At 47.3% G+C, this 26,546-nt stretch overlaps 1 protein-coding gene across 1 annotated transcript in view; it reads right to left on the bottom strand.

Moving 5' to 3' along the window:
• Positions 1-26,546, bottom strand: part of DNAJC11 (DnaJ heat shock protein family (Hsp40) member C11) — a 56,179-nt gene that overhangs the window by 11,092 nt on the left and 18,541 nt on the right. Inside the window, exons 4-7 of the mRNA XM_035120202.3 lie at positions 22,278-22,379; positions 4,894-5,022; positions 3,154-3,276; positions 2,641-2,714 (exon numbers count right to left, since the gene is read on the bottom strand). Coding sequence (XP_034976093.2) covers positions 2,641-2,714; positions 3,154-3,276; positions 4,894-5,022; positions 22,278-22,379 — 428 coding nt within the window. The remainder of the gene's footprint in view (positions 1-2,640; positions 2,715-3,153; positions 3,277-4,893; positions 5,023-22,277; positions 22,380-26,546) is intronic.

Raw genomic sequence — 26,546 nt, 5'->3', positions numbered from 1 at the left:
AAAGGGGAAGAGGAGGATTATCAACTCGGGATTCTGGAAGCTGCTCAAAGCTCCGTCACGCTCCGATGTGTACATGGAGCTCCACACACCAAACCAAGCTGCCCTGTTCTCTTCAGGGGCAAAACGTCAGCCAACAGCACACTCTCTGCCTCTGCTCTCTAGGAAATGTGCTGGGCCTGAAGAATGGAATCAGCTGCATGCTATGCCAAGGACAAATCAACACAGGGGCCAGCTCAAGGGTATGGGTCGGCTCTGCCAGAGTCAACCCACAGGGCAACTGGGCCCTATCCATTCCAACTGCTGCATGCCCACACAACAGATGCCAGGAATGAAACAGGAATGAGCAGCAGTTACTGGTCCCCGTGTTGCAGTTCACTATTGCACTGCCCTTCCTTCTGCTAGCTCAGGCATGTAGTGTCATCTCTGATTACACTTGTAGATCTAGGAAATGCGTGGAGTCAGTTATTAACTGCCACTGGTCCGTGGCAGAGCACAGGTGTTGCAGGCCACTCCCTGGTGTTATAAGAATTCTAAGGTCTCAAATATAGAATACATATTCATAAATGTACAAGGCAAACAGACATACATAAGTATATAAACCATGTGTCTGAAATAGTATAGGAGAGCAATCCTGAAGCCATTTTGACTCTCCCAAATTAACCTCATATATTTCTCTGCAAGGAGGAAGGAAATGGGAAAAGCTTTCCAATTGTCTTTGGACTGTAGGGGCTTACACTTCCCTGCAAATAGTGTCTGGCAAGTATCTGTTAGGCTGAGCAAACTGTATGTGTAAGAGATTCAGGATTCAATATGTATAAGAGATTCAGGAACTTAAGTATTTACTATCTTAAAGGAATGGGCAGGCTACTCAGAAAATGCAATCAAGTAAGACATTATCAGGTATCCTGGCAGACAGGAGTGAAGCAACACTCTCAAATTTCTGCTGGAGACTGCTTCTTTCTGTGATGTATGTATGATGTTTAGGAGGGTGGTCTTGGGCTTTCAAGAGACTTTCAAAAGTCTTTACAGGGGCTTGCACACCACTGTTCAGGGTTCTCCTCCCTCCTTCGTGTGGTGAGTGGGGAACCCGTTGCAACAGTTTATTTCTTTTAATAAAGATCAGACTTACTAGCAGGCTTTGCTTTCAATATACTCTGGTTGGCCTCTGCTTTCTCTCTGACCAATAGAGATCTCCTGAGGGACTCTCTACGGGCTCTAGATACCCCATAAGGGAATTAAGAGGTATTTTCTTATAACACTGGCAGCTCCAGGCCAAATACCCCAGACAGCTGCTGCCCATCAATGATGACAGCACTGGGCAGCTTTGGATCAGTGTGATAGCTGGGCCTGCCCTTGCTGCCCACTAGGAACTGATCTGGAAGCTGTCAAAAGTGGCAACCTTTCCAATATTTCCTTTTGGAAAGATCTGAGCTAAGCCAGAAGCAAAGGCCATCTTCTGGCCACCGAGGAATATTGCACCCCAGTAAAGAAGAGGCTCATGACCACAGACAAGCAGGACTCAAGGGCAAGCACACTCTCCCCTTCTGCCGTTTCCAGCAACTGGCATTCAAAAGCATTTATTGTCTCCAACTGTGAAGGCAGAGCAGAGCCATCGATCCAAGTTTAGTCCTAACTTGCAACCCACTTTGAATATTTTAAACTTCCTGTGTAAGCTTTTCTCTTTCCCATACTCTACTCCCTTCTTTTTGCATTTTCCTCTCTCTCACCTCTAACAAACAAAATGACAACTGGAGGGTGAGAAATTCAGGGATCTGTCTCTTTGGTAGTTGGTGCTAACTCCCGGGGGTTGCTAGAGTAGATCCCTTACACCTGGCAGGGGAAATGGGGCTGGGGCTCAAGCAACACAAGGGGTGACATGGTGACCCCTGCTGTCTCTCCCAAGTTCAATTTGTGCATGGGGAGAGTTCATGCAGCATTTCCCTACTTATAATGACATGTCCTTTTGAGAAAGAGAGAATGAAAGAAGAAGGATAGACACTCGATCCTCTTTCCTGCCTTTTCCAAACTGTAGGGCCTATGAGAGGCAGCTGTCTGTCTCACTGGAAGGCCAGGGACACTTTGCAGGCACCTGCTCCTGTTTCAAGACCATGCGGCATCAGCTGAAAAGCACTTTCATATGGAGATGCTATACGGACCTTGGATCCACCATTGGCCTTTTTCATGAGAAAGAACTTAATGCAGCAAACGATTCTACATCTCTGAATCCCTAGGTTTGGCATGGTTACATAATTTACATTTCAGCCTGCCATGTATTTTCTGAGAGAGACACCAGGACCCTGAAAGAAAAGGTAACCATATAATCGAAAACTGGCTTCCTACTGGTTTCAAACTCTGAATGGCACTGTGGGTGGTTAATATCAGTGCCACTGTGTATGTTGGCTGGTTGCCTGTAGATGCAATAGACACATAGAGATAGTGATACATAATTGGTTGCATATTCTGTTTTTTAAGGTTTGATGTTCGGTTGTATTTTTATATATGCTGTAAGCCCCCCAAAGTGGCTGGGAAAACCCAGCCAGATGGGTGGGATAAAAATAAAATAAAAATAACAACATCACAAATAAGTCCTGTTCCTTCTAGGGGGTGGGAGGTTGTCCTCCACCCCTTTCTAAGTCTTACCATCTTTGTGTAAGATTCCGAAACACCTTCAGGCCAAACAAAGGCCCCTGGAGGTCTCCAGCTCCGAACTCTATCTGCACAAAAAGAAGACGGACAAGAGTTAGGAAGCAACAGCTACAGAGGTGAGATCAGCGTGACTGTCGTGAGCTGCCCACAGCCCTTCACCGGTACAAGCTGGCTTTAACTATTCCTTTATGGCAGCTACTCGGATGCCTGGATAGGCACTGGAGTGCATGGCCAGGGAGAGGAGGCAGGTGGTGCTTCCTCCCCTGGAACACGGCAGTGCTCACAGCAGGAAGTTAGCTGTGCAAGTCCACATGGTAGCCTAGTCCAGCACAGTGACATCGCCCAGCTTTGAGAGAGTGAAAAAAGAGGGCTCTGGGTGCCCTAAAACAGGAAAATCAGTGATCTCCCACCAACAAGGAAGGCAGAGAAATAGGTGCAGGAGCAGTCCAGAAGGCTCAAAACAAAGCAAGAAATAGGGTGAAAACTGGGAGAAACCAGTCCTCTTACCTCTCCCCAGCCTTTGGCAGATGTCACACGCCTCAGAGCCAAGTTCACAGAGCCGCCTCCATTCCCGTTCTGCGTTGAGAGGTTTCCTGACAATATCGCAGTGTCTGTGGCCGTCAGTGGAGCCTGCAAGAGAAAGGCAGCTGTCTTGTTGCAGCTCATAGGAATCCTGCACAATCTACAGCAGGCCTGACTCTCAGTGGCAGGTGTCACCAAAAGCAGACACACCTAGATGGCACAATTTTACAATCTCCCATATAAATGCTTAAAATGCTGCCTTAACACAAGGTGGCCTCACCCGAGTGGGTACAGGGAGAGCGTAACGTAACTCTCTGTGCACTAATGCTCTCTGCACACAGGAGACAAGTTCATGGAGGAGAAAGCTATTGGTGGCAAGCCATGACAGCTGTGCTCCGCCTCCACACTAAAGAGGCAGCATTGCTTCTGAATACCAGTTGTTGGAAACCACAGGACAGGAGAGTGTTCTTGCGCTTGGTTCCTGCTTGCAGGTTTCCTGCAGGCATTTTGTTGGCCACAGTGAGAACTACACTCTATGCCCCAATACTGTGTGGCCTCATCTACGTGGGTAGAATGTGTGGTGCACAGATGCTCTCTGCACGTAGGAGGGGTGGACATACATGCCCAAGACGTGGAATCAGATTAACCGGTGAATTTGAGGCCAATCATCTGCTGCAGATACACACTTAAGACAAGACTTGAGGTGTGATGATTCAACCAAACCACTGAATAAGTCCACCGTATGCTCTCTGTACACTCAGCCTCCTGGCATTTGACCCCTTTCAGGAGCTGTGCTGTTGACTAGTTTTATGAATGCCCCTCCGCCGCTTGCTGTCCTTGGCGTGTCCTGGAATGCTCCATCATATTGCAGCTCAACTAACAGTGGGCAGGGGATGCTGACCAAGTGTGCAGAAGAAGCAGGGAAGAGTCTTTGGGCTTCCCCACTACTACTAATAGCGGGGCGCAGGTGGCGCTGTGGTCTAAACCACTGAGCCTCTTGGGCTTGCCATTCAGAAGGTTGGCGGTTTGAATCTGCGCGATGGGGTGAGCTCTCGTTGCTCTGTCCCAGCTTCTGTCAACCTAGCTGTTCGAAAGCATACCAGTGCAAGTAGATAAATAGGTACTGCTGCGGTGGGAAGGTAAACGGCGTTTCCGTGCACTCTGGTTTCTTCTGTCACGGTGTTCTGTTGCGCCTGAAGCGGTTTAGTCATGCTGGCCACGAAAGCTGTCTGTGGACAAACACTGGCTCCCTCAGCCTGAAATGTGAGATGAGCGCCATACCCCATAGTCACCTTTGACTGGACTTAACCATCCAGGGGTCCTTTACCATACCTTTTGTTACTACTATTAACACCCTCTGCCTGGGAAACAGCTTTTGAGCAACACTCGCAGAGCCTGTGAAGACTCTCTGCTTCCAGAGATGGGAGGTGTGTGGCATACAAATGGGGTGCCCGAGCACAGCACTTGAGCGCATGAGAGACTCTGACAGCACATGGGCTCAGCCGCAAGTGAACCTTCCCTTCCCCACTTCCTCCGGTGCCATTTCGAAACAGATAATTGCATCCCTGAGCCAGATTTCATTTCCCGTTGCTCTGTGCTGAGGTGCCTCATTAACAGAGAAACCCTTTTTAATTTCTCTCTCTCTCTCTCTCTCTCTCTCTCTCTCTCTCTCTCTCTCTCTCTCTCTCTCTCTCTCCCCCCCACACACACACACACGTACTTTACCTCAATGGACTGCGATATGTGCATTTTGTTGATTTCAACATGGGGAAAGCTGCTCCCTGGCACTTCTTCGTACTCCTCATCGTACCGATCAAAGAGGTCAGTGGCGTCTATTCCAACGCTAATTGTCCCCTGGAGAAACAAAGAAACAAGCCCTTGGTGTTAAATGGCATTGTGCTCAGCTGTTTCAGTGCCTTGCTCTCTTCAGCGCCCAGTCTTCTTCTGCCTGGAACAGCAAGAAAAACCTTTGCTCTGCCATTTCCTTCACAAGCCCTTCTGAAAACCCACTCCTCTAGCCAACAAGATATTTGGCTTAACCTCCCAATGCTCACTCGCAGCTGCAGTTCCTTACATTCATCCCTATCCCTTGTTGGGGAAAACCTCAGTTTGTTACCGGAGACCTTAGCGCTGAAAGACATGGGCCAGTTTTAAGCACCTTCAAATGGTCATCCCTGCCTTTGTTTACCCCATGTACGGGAAGCCTACTGGATCAGGCTGGTGGCCCATCCCATCCATGTCCAGCATCTTGTTGTCACAGAGGCCAATCAGATGCCCCTACAAGAAACCCTGTCTTCTCCCATGGCTTCCAGCAACTAGCATTCAGAAGCACTACTGCTTCCAGCTGTGGCGGTACGGCATAGCCATCACAGCCAGTTGCTACTGATAGCCTTAAGTATTCATCCAACCCTCTTTCCAAGGCATCCCAGCTGGTGGCTGTTGCTGACTCCTGTGGCAGTGAGTTCCTTGGTCTAACTACGTGCCCACCCCATCTTCTCTGCCAAATTCAGCCTGTAAACTCCAAGCAGGAAAGTTTTGCCTCCTTGCTACGTTGCTCTAGAACTATACCGGATAGGAAAGTGCAAATGATGTTCACTATTATGAATGCATGAGCTGCATGCTCCTGTACCACCATCTATTTCAGAGAGTGGCCTGTGCAGATTAAGAGACAAACCCCGTCCCTCCATCCCATTTTTAAACATCTCAGAAAGACCTGCTCACTCTGATATCTAGGGGGAATCCAGAAAAGCTCAGAGATGGCTGATTTGTGCAGCTGCACCCCTAATGCTGGTGGGCAATCAAAGCGTCAATTAGGATCTCAGGATGTAGGCAAGGCCTGGATAAAATTAAACCCTGCACATGGCACCACTGTCAGAATGCGCGCAAGGGAAGACTGATTTGCATCTGACCCTTGAGAGACCAAAAATAAAACAAAATCCTCCTTAAGGCTCCTCTCCCCCACCATGCCAACCACCACCTGCAGAAATACTGCACTACAAAATGGAAGACGTTAACGAGAGGCAAACAGAACCACTTGGAACGGGAGGGGCTGATCTTTATAACTGGGGGGGGGGTCTGCTCGCATGAGCTTGGGAGTCCATTCAGCTTTTCAGCCCTGGAAAAAGTGATGCATTTTTAAAGCTCTTAGTAAGGGCTGTGGGAAAAATGAAGACATAACAGTCTTCACTAGCAGGCCTACAACAGGCTTCCTCAACCTCGGCCTTCCAGATGTTTTTTGCCTACAACTCCCATGATCTCTAGCTAGCAGGACCAGTGGTCAGGGATGATGGGAATTGTAGTCTCAAAACATCTGGAGGGCCAAGGTTGAGGAAGCCTGGCCTACAATCTAAGAGACACAGTGCAAAACTAAAAGAGGGGCGGGAGAAGGAAGACAAGTCTAGGGGTGAACAATGAGGCAACCGATTTTTACTGATAGTACCAAATTCTGGGACAGGAAGGGAGCCTGTGTTAATGGTGCCTCCATCCCAACCAGCCACTGCACAGAAAGGGTAGTGGGACCCTATCAAAGCATTTTTGCAGCTTCAAGTCCAAAGCTATCAAAAGACACCAGGGACATTTGGCTCGACCCAGACCCTGCGCTTGGTGCCCAAGGCCCTTCTCTATGTCCTCCCTCCCAGAAAGGTTCGGAAGGCTGCAACAAGAGAACTGGCCTTTTCTGTGGTGGCTCCCCATCTGTGGAATGCTCTCCCCAGAGAGGCTCACTTGGCATCATTATTAAATGTCTTCAGGTGCCAGGCAAACACATTCCTCTTTACCCAGGTCCTTGGCCATTAAATATTCTATGGCCTGTTAATTTATTTTATTATTATGCTGTCTATTATTATGCTATTGTGCTCTGTAAAATGTGTTCTAAAATGTTGTTCACCACCCTGGGATCTTTTGATAAAAGGTGGTATATCAATTGAATAAATAATAACTTTCCCCCACTGCTTAGGAATGTCCACCTCCAACAGGGTGCTGTTTAGTGCTGCAAAAAACCTATGATGTGCCAACATTTTATTCGCTACGTTGCTCCCTGGGAGTGTGCCAGAGCACTTGCAGTGTGGCGCTCCCAAATCCATGCCTCTGAGAAGCAACTGAAGAGGAAAGGAGGAGTTAGGAGGCCACTGAGCCTGAAACCTGCTCTTAGGTGCCAAAGACACTTGATGGGAGTTAAGCAGATGTTTGTTGGAGAGCAACTGATCCAGGGATAAGAGGGATCACTCTTTTTTAGCAGGTCTAGAGGCTTTACCACTGTGCTCCTCTGTGGAGGAGAAAGATGCCAGCCACCTCTTGATGGCACATCATAATCCTAAGGGAGCACATAATATCACAGCCACATCCATTTCCCTGAGAGTCTCAGTCTGGGTTTCACTTGCTATTCTTTTTTAAACTAAGCAAGTATGCAAGTTAAACAAAGCTGTAAAGAAACACCAGAAGGAATAGATTGTGATGGTCAAACGGCTGGAGGCAATGGTGCTTCTCTGCCTTGTGTGGACTGCTCCCTACTCCCCGCCCCGCCCCCCAAGCAACTGGCAAGCCAGAATAAATGATATGAGATAAGAGATGCTTATGCAAAAATAACCGAATTGAACGGAATTCAGCTCTCCTTGGCACCAGCCCCCAGCAAAACTGGCCAATTCTACCCAGAGTGACTTTGCGAGGGGTATGTGAGCCACTTTCCCCTTCACCTGAAGATGCTCTGGTGATATTTAAATGGGAGAGAACCAAACCAGGAAGCACCCCACCCCAAACTCCAGTAATGAGCAAACAGAAACGCTCTTGGCTGCTGATTGGGAATGAAGGCTGAAAGCTGCAGTCCCTGCAGAGGGAGAACACAAAGTGAGATGCCATAAATTAAGCCCTGGCGCTTGCCAAACGAGACATGTTTTTCGCTGCCTCAGTCAGTCCTGTCCGCTATTCAGGTCGCTATATACTCAGACGGCCGGCGGAGCTTAGATCCTCGTTTGCTTCCCCCCAGCCCCAGCCCGCTTGCTCAAGAAAGCTCCCTTACGGAGTGGGGTGTGTTTGTTTGTGTGTGTGTAAGCCTGAGCCTTCAGAAAGTAATTCACTATAAATGCTTTATTTCTTGCCACAAAGGGAGGAAAGGGATAAAAGGAGAACTCAGAAATCTCTTCTGTGGTCGAGCAAATTCATCACTTTGAAAATTCTCAGGACTGAGACCATCTTGTTGATACTTTCAAGCTCCTCTGGAAGCCCTTTTCTTGCAGGAACGGGTGCCGAAGAGCAAGGTAAAAAATGCTTCAAATAAATAAGTAACACTCATTTGCATGGATGGAAGCAAATTGCTTTAAAATTTGCAATCTACATGCTCCCCCTTCTCTCTGATTTTAATGAGTCTTAGTGGGCTACAGACACCTCTGCAAGGTTGACTCAACCTTACAACTTGCAAAAAAACCAACCAAACCAAACAAACCCCAAACTACATTTCTTTGTGATCTTCAGCAGAAAATTAAAAGAGAGCCAGTGTGGTGTAGTGGTTAGAGTGCTGGACTAGGACTTGGGAGACTGGGGTTCAAATCCCCATTCAGCCACGAAGCTTGCTCATTGACCCTGGGCTATCTCTCTCAGCCTAACCTTCCTCACGGGGCTGTTTTGAGGATGAAATGAGAAGAGGGAGAATTTGGTACGTCACCTTTTCCTTGGAGGAAAGATGGGATATAAATTTAATAAATAAGAATAAGAATATCATCACAGGCCAGTGTGGTATAGTGACTAGTGTGGAGTCCCAGGTTCAAAATCCCCACTCAGGCATGAAGCTCACTGGGTGACTTTGGGCCATCTCTCGGCCTAACCTACCACAAAGGACTATTGTGAGGATAAAAAGCAGGTACTGTTATAAGCATAATAAATAAGATCAGCAGCAAGCCCTGTTTATGCAGGAAAGGCATCTCTCTCTCCCTCTCTCTCTCTCTTTCTTTCTCTCTCCCTCTCTCTCTCTCTCTCACACACACAAAATTACATTAAATCCCTTTTCTTTCTTTCTTAAAAACAAACCAACCAGAAGGGCTGGGCTTTTTTTTTTTCTTGGAGGAAGACCAGCTTCACCCACCCACTCCCAGAGCTCTTTTTCCAACCCGGACAAAAGACCCACAGATACATCCACAAGTTGGTCTGAAATTGGAAGGGGAAAAAAGAACAATTTCCCTCCCCAAATGATTAAAAAATCTCCATGCTTGGTCTTCTGGAACCAATTCTCACTCACCGCAGGCTTCCTGGGAAATGGCTATTATCCAGCCTTCCCATGGCCTTGGGTGCTGGCACAGATTAAGTGTCTGAGCAGCGGGAATATTCATAGATATTCCGCAGTTCCTCCAGCAGTGGAGTCAGTAGCGAGGAAGTGCTAATTTCAATCCACAGAAGCCAGGGTTCGAACCACCCAATTTTACAGGGGTTTCTGAAAGATGAAGTGTGTTTTTACTTTAGTATTTCTCTCCAGTTGTGTTTCTTTGATTTGGGGGCTAATAATAATAATAATAATAGCAGCACTACTGTTTCCCTGCACACCCAGATAATCTGTATGGGTTTATTAGATATCTCATTAATCTCTCATTGGCCAAAGAATTGTCCAGCATGGCTTTGACTTTGCAGAGTTAACATAGATTATTATTTGTTTTAACCCAAGCTCGACCTCACACTGTTTGATTATATTCAAAGGCCATCAAGGAGGGTGGCTGCTTTTTGCCCAGTATTTCTGGGCGCAATAGATGGCTGCTTGTTGCTCCTCAGAGAAAAAGCACAAATTCTCCAGGACTGAACAACCTTCACCAACAAATCTGAACGAAAGCATAAAAAGTCCCGCCGATCTCATTCTACCAGCTCCTCTGGGACAAGTAGGAAATAACCCGGTGGCAGGCTATTTTGTAAGCCCTGCTTTATTTGCTTGCCTTCCTCCACAAGGATGCCTTTTGCCAGCTACAGGCTGGGCAAACCCATCTACTCTAAGGGAGGTGCAGCACTGAGCAAACCGGTGAGGTCACTTGTCAGAGCCCATGCCGCACTGGCAAGGGAATCTGGCTTAAATGGAAGGAGTTGGTGGGTGGGGGTCAGAATAGCAGATGGTAGGTGGTTAAATATAGCACCCGGAAGATGAGAACACACCTCCTGTCACTGTATGAGACACGGTGGGGGGGGGGGTGCTGGCTCTTGCTAGCCACTCCAAATAGAGCAAACTCAAAATTGGGGGTTCGGGAAGAAACATGGGGGGATGAGAGAGGGTGGTGGTGGTGAGGAGGTTATGGACCAGCAATAGGGAAACAAACCATGAAAGATAACTAGCCTGGCATAGCTCCTGCAGAATACTATGGAACGCTGAAGTGCCAACCTGAAGAAAGACAAGTGCAGGTATAGTTACCTGGAGCTATATTTAAAAAAACCAGGTCACCAGAGTGCCAAACACTGTTTTGAGATGCATTTCCTTTAACCTATCTCTTGAACCATGAGTGCACATAGGATTCAGAATCCCTCTGGTTCAGAATCTAAAGGACTCCAGAAAGACTTGGAACTGGTGTCTCGTTTTACGGGTTGCTGGAGACTGAAAAATGCCAGCACAAGAACTACAACCTTCGCAAGCAAGTAAAGCAATTTATTACACCAAAGGAAGGAGATCATTCCAGGGTGGCAAATGGCGAGGCGTCCTTTTTGTTGCTGAAGGGGGAAGACGCCCAGATACTTTCAAGCAATGTAATGTATGCAGTAAATGGGCTTCTCATGCCCTGGACATCTCTCAAGCTAAACAACCGTTCGATTGGAATACATGCACTACAGCAAAGAGGCTGCCTTTAGCACATTAGAAAAGCTGGCTTCCGAAGTATAAAGTTGTCCAGCGCAGCAGGTCTGGGGTAGTCAGGAGGAAGGTGGGCATCTTGCCATTTGGCTTGGTGAATGATCTCTCTTCAGGTGTTCTGGCAGCCATGGGCTCTATACTTCCCCAGCCTCAAGAAAGCCAGAAAGCACATCCCATGACCATCAAAGGCATTTTCCAGAGACACAGGCTTTGAGATCATAACCCAAAGGGAAGGTCTTTACTGTGATCAGTGTCCCACCCATCGAAAAACCAAACAGTAAATATTTTCAAATAAGACTGCTTGCTATGGTTTTCAGAAGTTTTGTTCTATCTAATGACAATTTCTTTAAAAAATAAACCTGTTTACAAAGAACACAGATTTCAAACATGAAACAACTGGTTTCTACGTTTTCTCTCCCTCTGTAGAATACAAGATGACAGTCAAGCAACCCAGACAAGCCCTGGCTAGGGATAAAGTGGAAGGCCACGGACCAGGCTAATCGTGGAGGAAAGTCAAGAAAGAACCAGACAGCTAGCGCTGAAACACAGGCAGAGAGGGGGACAGTCTTTGCTCCAAGGTCACAGACGTACAGCGGAGACATGCTGGAGAGAGGCGGCAGCGGCAGCAGTGGCTGGGTTGGTGGAGGAAAAATCAAAGCAGAAAGAAAGCAGCCCTAAATTAAACACATTATTCCTCAAGGGCCAAGAGCAGCGTAATTATGAACAGAGTGATAAAATTGAAGGACCCTAAGCTTAAGCAACAGTGACTCCACGCCAGGTTTAGCCATATGGTCTAAATTAAAAGCAAAATTAAGTATCTCCATAGGTGAAATATTATCAGAATAGGCAAGGGGTTCCCAAACTGTGGTTTGTGAATCACCAAGGGGTCCATCCAGGTGGCCTGTGGCATGTATGTGGATGTGTGGGGTGAAGACAGGTGGTGCGATATTCATCACATTAAATATCCATATTGATTTTTAACTGTATTTTCATTGCTTCTTTTATTTCTTACAGTGCATGTTATTGTGCTACCATGTGAATTCTATGAAATACAATAAAATGCAACATATAATAAACAAAATAAGAAATAAAAATACACCTAAATACTGTACAGCATTTAGCACAGCACATTGTAATCAATGCAGCAGGCAGAAGACATTAAGTGGACTGCTTGACAATGTTCAGGAGGAGGTTTGTGGGGGGCAATAGCAGGGTGAAGCTTGGGGGACTCCTGGAATAAGCTAAACCCAGGAAGCAGAGGGAGCTGTCTAAGTTAGCTGCACTTACATCCCAATGACTAACTTCTACCACTGATTCCAACGGGGGCTTAATCTGCGTTCCAGCGTCTAATTATACTAGGAGGAACCTGTTTGGAACATAGGATGCTGTCACATTCTATCACCCTTCAGAATGACCAGTCAACAGGTCTTGGGGCAATGCAATGCATAGGAACATAGGATGTTGCCTTACACTGAGTCAGACGACTGGCCCACCTAGATAGCTCAGCTGGTTAGAGCATGGTGCTGAAAACGTAAAGGTTTCAGGTTCGATCCCTGTATGGGACTGCATATTCCTGCATTACAGGAGTTGGGCTGCATAATCCTCAGAGTTCCTTCCAACTCTATGATTCTATGGATCAGTACAGTGGTACCTCGGGTTAAGAACTTAATTTGTTCTGGAGGTCCGTTCTTAACCTGAAACTGTTCTTAACCTGAGGTACCACTTTAGTTAATGGGGCCTCCCGCTGCTGCCGTGCCACCGCCGCATGATTTCTGTTCTCATCCTGAAGCAAAGTTCTCAACCCAAGGTACTATTTCTGGGTTAGCGGAGTCTGTAACCTGAAGTGTCTGTAACCCGAGGTACCAATGTATTGTCTATTGTAGACAGGCTTGAGAGATCTAGTGTGTTTCACCCGGTACAAAAGATAAATATCTTTCAGAGCCCAGGAATTTATTTTGAGTTCCAAAACTAAACAGAGCTCACAAGTTTTACTCTCCTGGAAACTGTCCCCCTTACTTTTTTTATTTTCTTTTGTTAGAGTTTCCTGAAGTTAGTTTTGTTGGTACTGCTGAACAACTGAGAATCAGAAATCCTTGCTGATTTACATCACAGTACCCAGATATCCACCAGTAGATCCTGATCCATCTTCTGGCCACCCCTGATCTATACTGACTGGCAGCTGTTCTCCAGCGGTTCAGGCAGAAGTCCCTCCCAGCCCTTCCTGGAGAAGGCAGGGATTGAATTTGGGACCTTTCTTATGCAAAACCTTGTGCTTTGCTCCTGAGCCATGGCCCTTGGATCACAACTGGTCCGAAGGATCATCCCCCCTGTATTGCCCAAAATACACAAGAGAATTTCTACCATGGCTAAAGGCAAGTTCGCACATGTGTGTTGATCATTTGATGATTGCCAAAATTGGGGGGGGGGCTGATGCCTTGCCTGAGAGAATGGGCTGCCTTGCATTGCCTCCTACCATTTCAAAAGCACTGCTTTTCAAGAGTCGGTTCACACATCCAGTAGAGAGTCATCCAGCGACAAAAGGAGCCTGCCTCAACTAGCAGAACAGAACCCACGGCTGCAACTCAGAGAGAGGCTGAAAAGCATGCAAAGGTACACACAATTAATTTCTGTAGGACAGAGCCTGATGGAGTGCAGCCAGCAAGCAACACCAGAGAGGCGCCTCTGGGAAACTTAATTCAGAAGAAGAACATCTTTCTGCTAAACTAAATCCACCATTCATGGCAAAGGTGATATGAGAAAGGCAGGTCAGGGCATATTTTTCACACCGATATAGAACAAGGTCACTGTGCAATCTTCTGCCGCTTCGAGGTGGCAGTCGAAGACGTGCTTTCAGAACCCCTGGGCCAACCTTTCCGTGTGCACCCTGCAATCTTATTTTAGAATTCTCTCTTTTGGGAAATATAGCTCTGCTCGTCACAACTCCCCTTTCATTTGCACCAGCCTGAAACTGAGAATGTGCGGTGTTACCCAAGACGGGTCCTGGCACACGAGGAGGAGAGAGAGGCTGTGCTTGCATCCAGAATATAACACGGGCTGCCGACGGCACACCACTGAGCATAACTATGTTCACAGAAGCATGGAGTGGAAATAAACAAGGTTGCAATAGGCGCCTTTTTGCCAAGTGGAGATGCTCACAGCTGTGCAACCACAATGAGCTGTGTGCAAGTGTTAGAGGCTTTCAGAACCTCATGAGATTTTCGGCAACAGCAGCTCTAGGGAAAAGGAGGAGGACACAGTCCAATGCTCAGATGACACCCTCAGCCACTTTGTGGCATTTCAAGAAGAAACAATTTGAGCTACTGATGCAAATGGGGCCAGAGAGCGTGAAACTAAACGCATGTACTCTGTTGTTGCTCTCCTCTTCTCATTTTAAATGCCAGGCATGGAAGCATATGTTCTGAAGAAGGCCAAATGAACTAAAAACTCAAACAAGCGGCCACACAATCTCTTGATCATCAGGGCATGGGAGGCAATCTGCAACTCATCCCAGATATTTAACAATTATGGTGTTTTGCTTTTCTTTTGCTCTTGCACTTCATTTATGCTGTGGTCCACCTCCCACCTGAGAACGCATATGGTGGCCCTCAGGAGGTCCCCAGGTGCCTTCCCGTTTAGATGCTGACTAGACTCAGAACAGCTGGGCTTCCATGCTGCTCCTGCTGCATCTTCAGGCCATGTTCTAATAAAAAGAGCTACCAGCAACCAGTGCTTCACAAAGACCATATTTTGAACTGAGACCTGCAGCTTTGGCTGTGACCCACCTTTGGCTCCAACCCATTCCTGAATTTCAGGAGGTTGGACTAGATAACCCTTTGGGTCCCTTCCAACTCTAATTCCATGATTCCCACTAGAGCAGTATTTGGTGTTCTCCAGATGTTGCTGGAGTCCAGCTACTATAATCCCTTACCACTCACAGGGGTTGATGGGAGTTGTAGTCCAAACAGCACCAGGAGGACTCCAGGTTTATATCTGGCACACTCCTATTTCCATGTACTGGGGTGGGGGTGGGGGTGCAATATCCTGTGACCTCACGGTATTTCACCAGCTGAGATGGAGCTGCCCTACAGCTGGTAAAAGTAATAATTGCAAAAACGACTAGTTTCCTCCCCCATAGCCTGCCCCTCCAAAGGCACCACCTCAGCTCATCCCTTAGCAAAGTTGTTCCGCTTCTGCACATGGCTGCTACCTGCAGCCCACAAAAACTGCTCTGGGAAACCCCCACCTACAGTCATCAAGCCAAATGGAGAACAGGCACAAACCACTGGACAGTCTGCAAGCCCCCTGCCTTCTCAGATGCTGGCTGTGATGCTCCTGCTCCTGCAAAGGGAGGCAGAAGTACCCTTCCTCTCATATGCTGGAATTACCATTCTACTCACAGCAGGTCACTGACATCCTCCAACGCTCCAGCGCAGTGTCTTGAAACAGAGAAAGAAAAAGAAAGAAAAAACACACAACCAGACAACTTGCAGCCTGCCAAGCTGCCCGCATCTGCTTATTGCTCCCTATTTCTGGTTAGAAATGCTTACTTATTTGAAGCCCATTTTATAGAACTAATAAACCGTCGGAAATTTTAAAATAACTCGCGTTCTTGTATGAAACGATCACAGCTGTGCTACCTAATTCCACAGGACGCTGCCTGGAGAGACATTTCCATAGAATGCCAATAAGCAATTGCTGTAAACACCCAGATGGCTGATTTTTATCACCGGATGCAGAGGCTTCGGCTCACAATGCGGCTCTCCTCTTTATCGCTCAACAGCCGCGGCAAAACGCAGCCGCCTCCTCACTGGAAATGTCAGGCTCCTGAAGTCAAGGGGAAGGAGTGCAGGGTGACAAGTGCCGCCCCTCACTTGCTTACCTACCCTCTTCCCTGGGCTGTCCTCTCCCTACAAATTCACATGACCCAGTCCCAGGGATAATGCAAATTACAAAACATCTAGGTTTTCATGTGCCATGACCCTATGTATGTGTAAACTGATGCATAGGGTGAACAAGATGATCCTTGTGGGATCCTTTCAACTTTACAATTCTGTGATTCTATGTACACATGCAAGAGACAGCAGGAGCAGGAAAGAGTGCACACGGCTGAAAAGAAAAACTAAACAGGCCAAGATGGGTCCCTTTTGCCAATGCACTGAACTCTTTGTTGCCATTCCAGACATACAGGGCTTACACAATGGAGATGCAGGGACAGGATAACATCTCTGCCTTTGTGCACAGAACACCAGGGCCCTGAGAGCTTTCTGACATCAAACCTCAAGCTTAAGATGCATGCTCTACTATCCACCTCACCCCACCCGCAAATCTCCATGAAATGGGTTCAAAGTAGGCGTGAAGGAGAGGCAACTGACCTCAGACAAAGCAGGATGATACACAAGGAGTCACTTCCAAGAGACACCCCCACCTCCATGTCCATTTTAATATGTAATTTAGAAACATGGAAAGTGAGTAGAATGTTTGGTTGAGGCAAGGAAGCCGGGACTTCACTGCACCTGCCTGTCTGCTTCATCCTGCCCTCCCTCCCTCACACAAACTCTTGTCTTTCAGCTTCCACTCATCTCCATAGCCTCAGATGGCCAACTCTCATATCCCAAGAGGAGGTGTATTTGGTGGAGTGCACTGGGACCACTTCCCCCTCAAAACAACAACAACAACCACCACCACCACCACCACCACCACCACCACCACAAGTGGTTAGTCTCCATTAAATAGTTGGTAAGGTACTATGCCATTTTGGAGCATTTATAACCAGGCATAGTACTAAAGGCAAAAACACACAATTACACGTCACATCCATATATTATGAGGATTACTGTTTAACAGGCTTATACGCCGCTTTTTGTCAGAAGTGGCATCAAAGCAGTTTTAAAAATAAAAATAAATAAATAATATTACAAATCACATAATACAGTTAAGATAACAGTGAAATATCAGCAGCACCCATATCAAGAATAAAACCACAGTATTAAGCCACACATGTGACCTGTACATGGCTGCTTCCTGAACCCCCCCCCCCACTTCACAAAACAGCCTGTACGCAAGAAAAAGGGAGGAATCCACCCAGCGTGGCAGTTCCGCGGCTGCGTTCCTTTCAATTGTTCTCGTGCCTCCTCGGCAGAGCCTGGTGGATTGCTCCCTTAACAGTTTTAATTTAATTTTCCAGCGATAACACTGTTGGAGCAGAAGAGAGAAAGGCTGCCATAAAAGAAAAGAATTAAATTATATACTGTAAAACGGTTTGCATCCCCGGGGAGCGAGCAGGGAACAAACAGTTGTTCGGAAGAAAGAGAGATGTCGATAGATAAACCTTTGTATTCTTAGAGCGAGTAGCCTCTCATTATCATCACTGTGCTGTGGACACAGGAAGGGAAAAAAATATTTAAACCTGGGCTTTGAGGAAGGTCTGGAGGCCATGAGGCAGTCCATTGGGGCTGATGGAAGCACTGGTGGCAGTGGCAGCTGATGGGATTCCCAGTCCAAAACCATCTGGAAGGCACCAGGCTGATGATGGCCAATATCAGCTTTGCCCACATCAGCCAAAATACAGCTTGGTGTTAAGAGGACAAGCCTCTGGTTCACAGAGACATCATCTACCTTCATCTACTTCTACTACCTACGTCCTGGTTTGATCAAACCACCGTTTCTTGCTACATCTGAAACATTTTTTTGAAACTGTCCTCCAAACCAGAATGCAAACCGTGGTTTGAAGCTGGCTGGGCCACCTTGCTCAGGAGGCAAGCACAAATCTTGCTTGATGGTGAAGGTGGAATGTGCAGCTAGAGTCTGATCGTACCAGAAAGCAGCAGAAGTTGAACACTCATGAAGAGGAGGGGAGGGGAAGGGCATGCTCATGGGGCTTTCCCCCAAAGCACCATGGTTTGGCTGAACCGAACCATTGCTTTGGTTAAATGTTTGGTTGCCTTCTGATGCTGACCTCAGCAGAGGCAAGACAAGAGGTACCCTGGACAGCTCCTTGAGTTCTGCATGAGAGCAGAGCTCCAGCTGCAGTTAATTCTCAACTTGCAGCTCTGTTCCTCCTTCACTTAGAGCAGGCATCCCCAAACTCGGCCCTCCAGATGTTTTGGGGCTACAATTCCCATCATCCCTGACCACTGGTCCTGTTAGCTAGGGATGATGGGAGTTTAGTACCAAAATATCTGGAGGGCAGAGTTTGGGGATGCCTGACTTAGAGGTACTCTTTGCTGAAAGGGCACCAGTCTCTCTCTTCCAGTGGTTATTTACTCCAGTAGAGGGGAGACTCTAGTTGCATGGAGCCTTCTGAGGTGGACTGCTCTGAGTCAGAGGTGGGCAATGTGACGTCCTTGAGTCAGAGGTGTACTGGCTCCTTGGGCTCTCCTTGCCCACCTCTAGCATGACACAAGCAGAGCCTGGCAAGTTCTTAGTTGGAACAGCACCTAGAAAACTCAGCATCATATCCCCACCTCTAATTGTGCAACGAGTCAGACAGGAAGATGAAAGCGCAGCTACCCCATGCTGGGCTAGGTGACAAAGGTATTTTGGGATATGTTTTATTTTTGGAGTCAGGGGGGGGAATAAAACACCGAGCTGTTTCTTTGTTGGAATTGCTTGGAACCTGAGACAAGTAAGGCCCCTTGCTCTCTACAAACCCTGGAACCCCAAGACATGGCCTGGGACTCATGCACTAGTGCAGCCCATCAAAGGTGCCTTCTATTTAGTTGCAGAGTTAAAACCAGACACTTGCAGAGCACACCACCTGGTGAATTAGATGCCCTCAGGCCTTTCACCCTTCTACAATTCCACATAAGAGTTTAAGAATATGATGAATGTGGGAAAGTAAGGAGTTTTCAGCTACCTGGGAATCTCAGCTTTTATCGTAAGGAAAGGAAATTACAAAGACAGCTTGGGAAACAAGGGAGAACTGCATGCTAAAACCTCAAAAGCCAGTGGAGCAGAGGCCAAAGGTGGTCCCCAGGGATTCCAGCCAAGACCTCATTGCTTCTGCACACAAACTAGCAGAAACCAATATGCAAAATTAAGTGGCGTGATTTATGTGGGTCACAGAATCCAAAATTTGGGGTCAACAGCACACATGTTACTTTTTGTTTGTTTGAATAATGTTTACCCATCTTCAACACCCAAGGGAGAGAGAGCACAAGGAGGAAAAGAAAAAACAAGGATATGTTGCAGTGTCCAAAATCACAGAGTCACTGCCAGCACCTGCCTGCTCCATGGTTCAGAATGCCAGGGGGGAAAGGGCACGTGTGTGACACAGGCAAAAATGCACTTCAGATCCTTTGGGGCAGGGATCATCCAGGAAAAGGGAAACCATGTGTGGGTCCCAATACTAACAGTTGCCTTGCAGTTTACCCAAATACGATGGTCCCAGCATTAGCTTTTTCTCCTCCTCTGACTGGCAGTGGGCATCTTTACCAGACTTGCTACCCAGAGCCATCTAGCCCAAGCCCTTCTGCATCCAAAGCATGTGTCCTACAACTGAATTATGACTGCCGCGCCCCCCCCCCAAGGACAGGGTACCTTTTCAAGGATGCCAACTCCCAATCAAGGAGTGCTGTCTTACTCTATTTACAGAAGAGAAGGTGTGCTCATTCATATTGGCCAGAAACAAATGCTCCCTGCATGTGATTTATACCACTAGAGAGGGGTGGGGCTAGAGGTAAAAGGACAAGCATATCCAGCTCAGCCAAGGATGAAGAAAAGTTGTCAAAAACAGTAGGGCAAGAATTCCTCTGCAAAGGTTCCACCTCCATCAGCCAAACCCAGGGTAGATCTGACGACCCTACCATCAGTCTTGATGCCGGATTCCTTAGGCCCAAAAGGAAATGGCCTTTAGGCTGCCCTAGAATCCAGACAGCCTCTTGGCACTGCAAGGTCTGGGTGCTAAGATAAGGCATATCTGTTCTATTGGACAGCAACAATGGAGCAGGTTTGGAAGTGCTTTTAAGTACCTAATGGGGAAAACAACCCAACACATCATTTTAGTGTGCACAAAAACAATGCGCAAGAAGTTCATAACCAATTCACCACACCAAAACTGGAGTTTAAAAAAATAAAAATAAAAGAGCAGAACGCTTACGACAATGATGGATATAAAGCACCAGCTGTTCAGGGGGGAAGAGGGGGGCAGATAATGAAAAGGAAAGGAAAGCCACATCTGAAAGACACTTTTTATTTGGGCAAGCTTTTAGCCGCAGGGAATCCGCATTGGTGTTGTGTTATTTCAGCTGTGTGTTTATATCTGCAATATATTTGGCATTTTATACAACTGTTATCTTTTAGGATGCTGTACAATGCTCTGACTTGAAGATACGACCAAATATGAACATAAAAATACATTCCATAGTTTGAGAGAAGACTTTGAAGAGAGGAAATGCCGCTGTGTTCATCAGCCCTAGCTGACTTCACCCGCCTGAGAAAGCTCAGGAATCTCTGCACCATGCCACTGTCCAAAGCATGTGACAATTGTTTAAAAAGCCAGGCAGTTACTGATCTGTAGCTCATCTTGATCCAAGGAGGGTCAAGGTAAAGCTCAGCCCAGGGGCTTTAGAAGTTTAGAGATGTTTGGCACCAATTTGAGTCTTAATGCTGGAGCAGTTCAAGACACGTTAGTGCACCTAGACGCTGCAACTAATTGCGAGCACAGCTGGGAGGCTAGATAAAGGAATCTGGGCCTTGAAACAAGGGCATATCAGGGTTTGAGACTAGATCTGGCTCAGTGAACCATTGTGGGCCTGGGAGCCTGACTCTCTGCTCTTCCTTGGGCAACATAGGAGTTTCTTCATGTGTGCTGTGTGCCACGATCCAGCTCATGCCACTGGACTTGGAAGTCCTGAACTGAAAGCTGCATGCCCCCCGCCATCTCAATACGTAGTTCCAACCATGACCCTACATACCACAAGGACTGGGGTGATGGGGATGCAAGCCCCAGCTCTGTACCACACCCACACCACTACTGTCTATTCTAATTGGCAGCAGCCCTCCAGAGGTCTGGTGTGCTCTGCTGAAGATGCTAAGGAATGAATTTGGGGCTTCTGGCATGGAAAGCAGGTCCTCCGTCACCAAGCTAGGTGCCATCCAAGATCCAAATAAGCCAGTATGCCAAGAGACTGGGCGCACTGGCCCAAGGGATGCAACTGCAGCTCTGCAGCATGTGACTAGGGGCTGCATTTGATCCGGGGCAGAGGGAAGAGCAAGAAGATTGGCAGGTGGCTGTAAGTAGGAGTTTTACAAACCAACACTGCACCTACACAAATCCATGGCACACCTGGGAAAGGGTCTCCCTGCATTGCTGCTTCTGGCTGACATTTGGACAGCTTTAAAACACACAAGCCTGAAACACGAAAGTGCCTGGGTTTATTGGTTCTTGAGCTGGGAGCAGTTTCATCGATGACGGCTGTTTGCCTGAGAGCATGATTAAGTTATTTCGAAAACAGGCCCTCGCTGTGCCTCTGGAGAGATTCCAAAGTTTCTGCACTTGTTTTGAAATTTTGAGTTGCTGCTGGAAGGTTCCTGTGACTTGGCACGGCTGGGTACTTCTCCTGCTTCGACACCTCCTAGCTCAACTTGGGGGGCATCCTGGGCTGCAGCAGGCAGTGGAGAATGGTGATCCAAGAACCGTGAGGTTTCACTCAAAAGCTCTCAATGCACATGCATCATTCTGTCCTCCACCCTTAATACCCAACCATTCCTGTCTGTGGCCTCTATGCTTCCAGCTCTGCCCCTCTTCATACAGTTCTGGCTCCTACACCTGGAACTCCGCCCCTCAACACCTAACTGCATGGTGTGATCCCCCATCTCACAGTCTCAAAACCTACATTGTATGTAACTTAACCTTGAAATTTGATTTGATTTGAACCTTTTTTGTTGTTGTTGTCTAATTGCTTCATCCTTATCCCCAACCAAAAATGCATTGGCTTACTCACATTTAAACCTTCGTGCTCCCAACCCTCCCTTCCCAACCCAACCCTTTTCCTTTGCTTCTGGACACTTACTAGAAAGCAGGCATGTGGTGCTACTTGGGGAGGAATACGAAGGCCACATTGCAGTGTCAGGAGGCAGCATTCACATCATGACGGTTGCGCTTCTCCAGGACCAAGTGTGTGCCCTTCTGGAAGCCTCATCTCACATTTCATGCATTTCTCCATTAAGGAAGTACAATAACGATGACCACAACATCAACCTAGACACACACACACGCACACACGCACACACAGACAGGCTCCCAGCACCTGCTATCTCATGAACACTTCCTCCATGCCAAGAGGGCACTCTAGCCTTTTACCTTGGGGTTAGTCCGCTGCTGAAGCCTCCTCTCTTCCCTCTCTCTCTGCAAACGCTCAAATTCCTCCCTGATCTCAGCAGGTGTCCTCCTCCTTTCCACCACCTGCGGGAGAGGGAATCAAGCATTTAGAGGTTATTTGGCAGCAGGACAGCCAGCAAACAAACAAACGAACAACTGTGGGGCGTTTAATCAGAGATGCAACTGGAAACGCTCAAGGGCTTTTAATTCTCTATAGACGGGCAGGCTCAGAAGGGCTTTCTGTTTCCTTTCTTCACGCTGCAACATTCTCTCTCTTTCTGTGTTGTTCCCTCCTAGACAAAGGCACAGAGCTTTTATTGTTTTATTTAGAGTTACCAGTTACACTCCTGGCACCTGACTTTGTAAAAACGAATGCATGCAATATGAGACCCTGGCAACCCTAGCAGGGAGCCCACACAAAACATGACGTCCCTTGAACTGAAAGTGTACCAGCATAATATAACAAAACAAGGAGTGTCATTCCAAAGAGAGACAACTGCTCAGTGCAGGATATGCCAGGCACCCAAATAAATGAATTTCAAGCAGTAAGTTGAGGTTCTTTAGTTTCCCGAGAATCCATCTTACACCACAACTTTGTGTGTGTGTGTGTGTGTGTGTGTGTGTGTGTGTGTGTGTGTCTTTCAGCCCATAAATGGCAAAGCAGGCACAAATTACAATAATGGCAGCACACCAGTGCATTCAAACATGAGGTTACTTTGCTGAAGCTCAGCAGGTTTGGATCCAGCCAGTTCCTGGATGGGAAACCACCACATGTCCCCAAATGCACCACCCCATGTTCCACCATGGAAGGAAGGTGGGGTGTAAATGTAAGTGAATCTAAGGCCAGCAGCACAAGGCCAATTTCACAGGCACCAGGGTTTTTGCACTTGTGGTAACAATCTTCACTTTTTATAGAGTATTTTAAATAACTCAGTGGCAGAGCATCTGCTTTGCATGCAGAATGTCCCAGGTTTAACCCCTAGCATCTGCAGGTAGGGCTGAGGGGAAAACCCTGCCTGAAACTCTGGAGAGCTGCTGCTAGTTGGTGTAGACAATACTGAGCTACATATACATACTGTCTAAGGCAGTTTCTGGTGTTCAAAGTGCTTCATCTACATTTTCTCAGGAATCTGTACAACCCCACAAGTGACATCAATACTATCTTCCCCCATATTGCAAATGTGGCATGCCTGCGGCTGCTGCTGGTAGTAGGGCTTGTCTAAAGGGACTAAGTGAGTTCATGGCAAAGTTTAAATTTGAAGCGGTGACTTCTGGGCTCAGTCTTTGGGTTGTATCCAAGGCTAGCCCTACAGAGAGTAGGCCCATTGTAGACAACTAAGCTTAGGTCCATTAATTTCAATGCCCTACTCTGAGTAGAATTTGGTTGGATACAACCCTTAGTCACTACACAAGAGTAATTCTCCAAACATGTACCTATAAGACTGCCTAACCTAGCTGTTTCTTAAGACAGCTGTTTCTTAAGGCGGCAACCAAGACCACAACAGCTTTATTTGACAGGTGGAGATTTGCCTTTCCTAAGGAAGGCGCTGCATTCTGAGTGCCATGGAAATGTAATTTCCCCCAGAACAGAAACATTTCCTTCGCTGCAGAGGCCCCAACTCTGAGCACAGGTTGTAGCAGAAAGTTTAAGAGGCCTGAGTTTGGGGAAGAAATCACATTCACTCTCCCTACCCCCCCAATACCAGGTTCTAAAACTATTTGATGGAAACGAGGGGATTAAATCAGCTGAGTCTAGCAAGGCCAGAAGGGGTGAGATTTGTTGTGGAGAATCCAAACCGCTTAACCTCTGCAAACCTGAATTAATGACTTTAAATTACTTTATCTCTGACATTCCTTGTGGCAGGAGGAAGCAAAAAAATGGCTCCAAGGGTCTCCATTCACTCAATTTCTAGGCATCAGATTATAGAGCAAGTTGCGCATTCCAAACACATCTGACAGGGCTAACTGCAAGGTCAAGAACACCTGCCCCTTGGCATCCCAATGAGGCCAGCAAGAGCTTGATCTGTCTTCTGTGTTCACTGCAGTGGTTTTACTGGATACTTTTTAAAAACAGGTTTTCGATTTGTTCTTATTTGTTACATGTTGTATCTGTTCTCAAAAAGTGGCTTTTTCACCTCTCAGACACCATGTGAGCTAAGCAAGCCTGGGAGGGAGGTTTGCTATTAGACAAACAGACACAACCTGGGTTATCTGCACACAAACCAGGGGCCACATCCTTTGTCTATCATCACCATTGTTTACTGCCTCAACAGCTAGGCATAGATTCAAGTCTGTCCACTAGCTTACAATCTAAACGGCAACAGACTGGGAGCGGGGGCTGTTAGTATGCTACTGAAAACTAGCGAGGGGAAAATGCCAGATTAAAATTGCAAGTTTTTAAAGGGTGAGGAAATGTAAAGACAACTTAACAAAGCTTTGAAACTGTTACATGCAATATTTAAGAAACACTTCCAGCATTCTGAGTGTGGCTATTTTTGCTGCTGCTACTGTGCTGTCATTTTATGATAAATCATATTATCACTGTAGCATTCTTTTTGGTGTATTATTGTTGCAATTTTCCCCCATGCATACGTATTCTCTATTCTGGGACCTTGAGGTGAAGGGTAGATTGCAAATGCTTCAAATAAAATGGAAGGATAAATAGAATTCTTTGGAAATAATAAGACCCAGAATTCGCTCCCACAATATGCAGTGCTAGCTGCAAACATGGATGCTCTTAAAAGGGGGTTGGACAAATCTGTGGAGGATAAGGACTAGATGGGCCCTTGGCCTGATTCAGCAGCAAGGCTCTTCTTAGGTTCTCATGACATTTCCTGCTCATTGTTCAGGTGGTATCGCCACCCAAGTTCTGTTCCAGCAACTACATTCCCTTCTCTTCACGCCTTCACTTTAAGCTCCTTTTATGTACTTTCCAGTGTCTCCACATCCAATGCTCGTCTAGAGCAGGGGTCCCCAGACTACGGCCCGGGGGCCACATATGGCCCCCGAGGCTCTTTTATGCAGCCCCCGGGGACCCCCGCCGCCCGCTCTTACCGGCGCGGTGCGGTGCGGCTGCCGACTTCCAACCTGGAAAAGCGACAGAAATCGCTTGTGCGCACGCGCGTCATTTCCGGTGTACTTCCAGGTCAGAGGAGGCTTCTGCACATGCACACAAGCTATTTCCGATGCTTTCCAGGTCGGGAGTGTGCCAGAAATAGCATATGCGCATGGGCACGCACAGCCGCACACTCCCGCGCCCGCTCCCCCACCCTCCGGCCCGCCACGCAATCGGCGCGACGGGCATCCGGCCCAAAGCCGGGTAAGTTTGGGGACCCCTGGTCTAGAGCAACCTTCTTTCTCTATTGGTTCCTCTCTGGGGCCTTTGCTATACAGGGCCCAAACTTCTTGACCAGACTAAACCAGCACTCTCAACTGGACTTCCCCTGTGCCCTTTTCTCTCTCCCTGATTGATGCTCCCTCCCTTTCCTCCCCCAAAGCTGCTATTTTTAAATAGTGAACTTTCAAATTCTGTACAACACTTAGCAATTTCAGGAACTTAGTCGATAATAATGATAGGTACCAGCCCAAATGCTCTCAAAGGTGAGTGGCTAAGCACCGCATAACAAATAAGCCATAATAGAGACCACCACCCCAGGCCCCTCACACACTCCCACGCAGACCCCTTCCTCACCACTTCCCTTTCACTAGCAACTATACCAACATTGACAGGAAAGAAGCAAAAGGCAAGAAAGCTTGAGGGCTCTGAGCACAGGAAGCTGCCTTATACTGAATCAGATCACTGGTCCACCTAACTCAGTACTGTCTACACCAGGGGTCAGCCAACTTTTTCAGCAGGGGGCGGCCCAGTCCCTCAGACCTTGTGGGGGGCCAGACTATATTTTGAAGAGGAAAAAAATGAACAAATTCCACAAATAACCCAGAGATACATTTTAAATAAAAGGACACATTCTACTCATGTAAAAACACGCTGATTCCTGACCGTCCGCGGGCCAGATTTAGAAGGCAATTGGGCCGGATCCAGCCCCCGGGCCTTAGTTTGCCTACCCATGGTCTACACCAATTGGCAGCGGTTCTCCAAAGTTTCAGGCAGCAGTCTCTCCCAGCCCTATCTGGAGATGCCAGGGATTGAACTTGGGCCCTTCTGCCTGCAAGGCAGATTCTCTACCCCTGAGCTCCATCCCCTCCCCACAGAGAATACTGGCAGATGTTTTAAAAAGTAACACCAACTGC

The sequence above is a fragment of the Zootoca vivipara genome, chromosome 6 (genome assembly GCF_965207765.1).
Source record: "Zootoca vivipara chromosome 6, rZooViv2.hap1.1, whole genome shotgun sequence".
Classification (NCBI taxonomy): Eukaryota; Metazoa; Chordata; class Lepidosauria; order Squamata; family Lacertidae; genus Zootoca; species Zootoca vivipara.
This window is presented reverse-complemented; position numbering and strand designations above follow the sequence as displayed.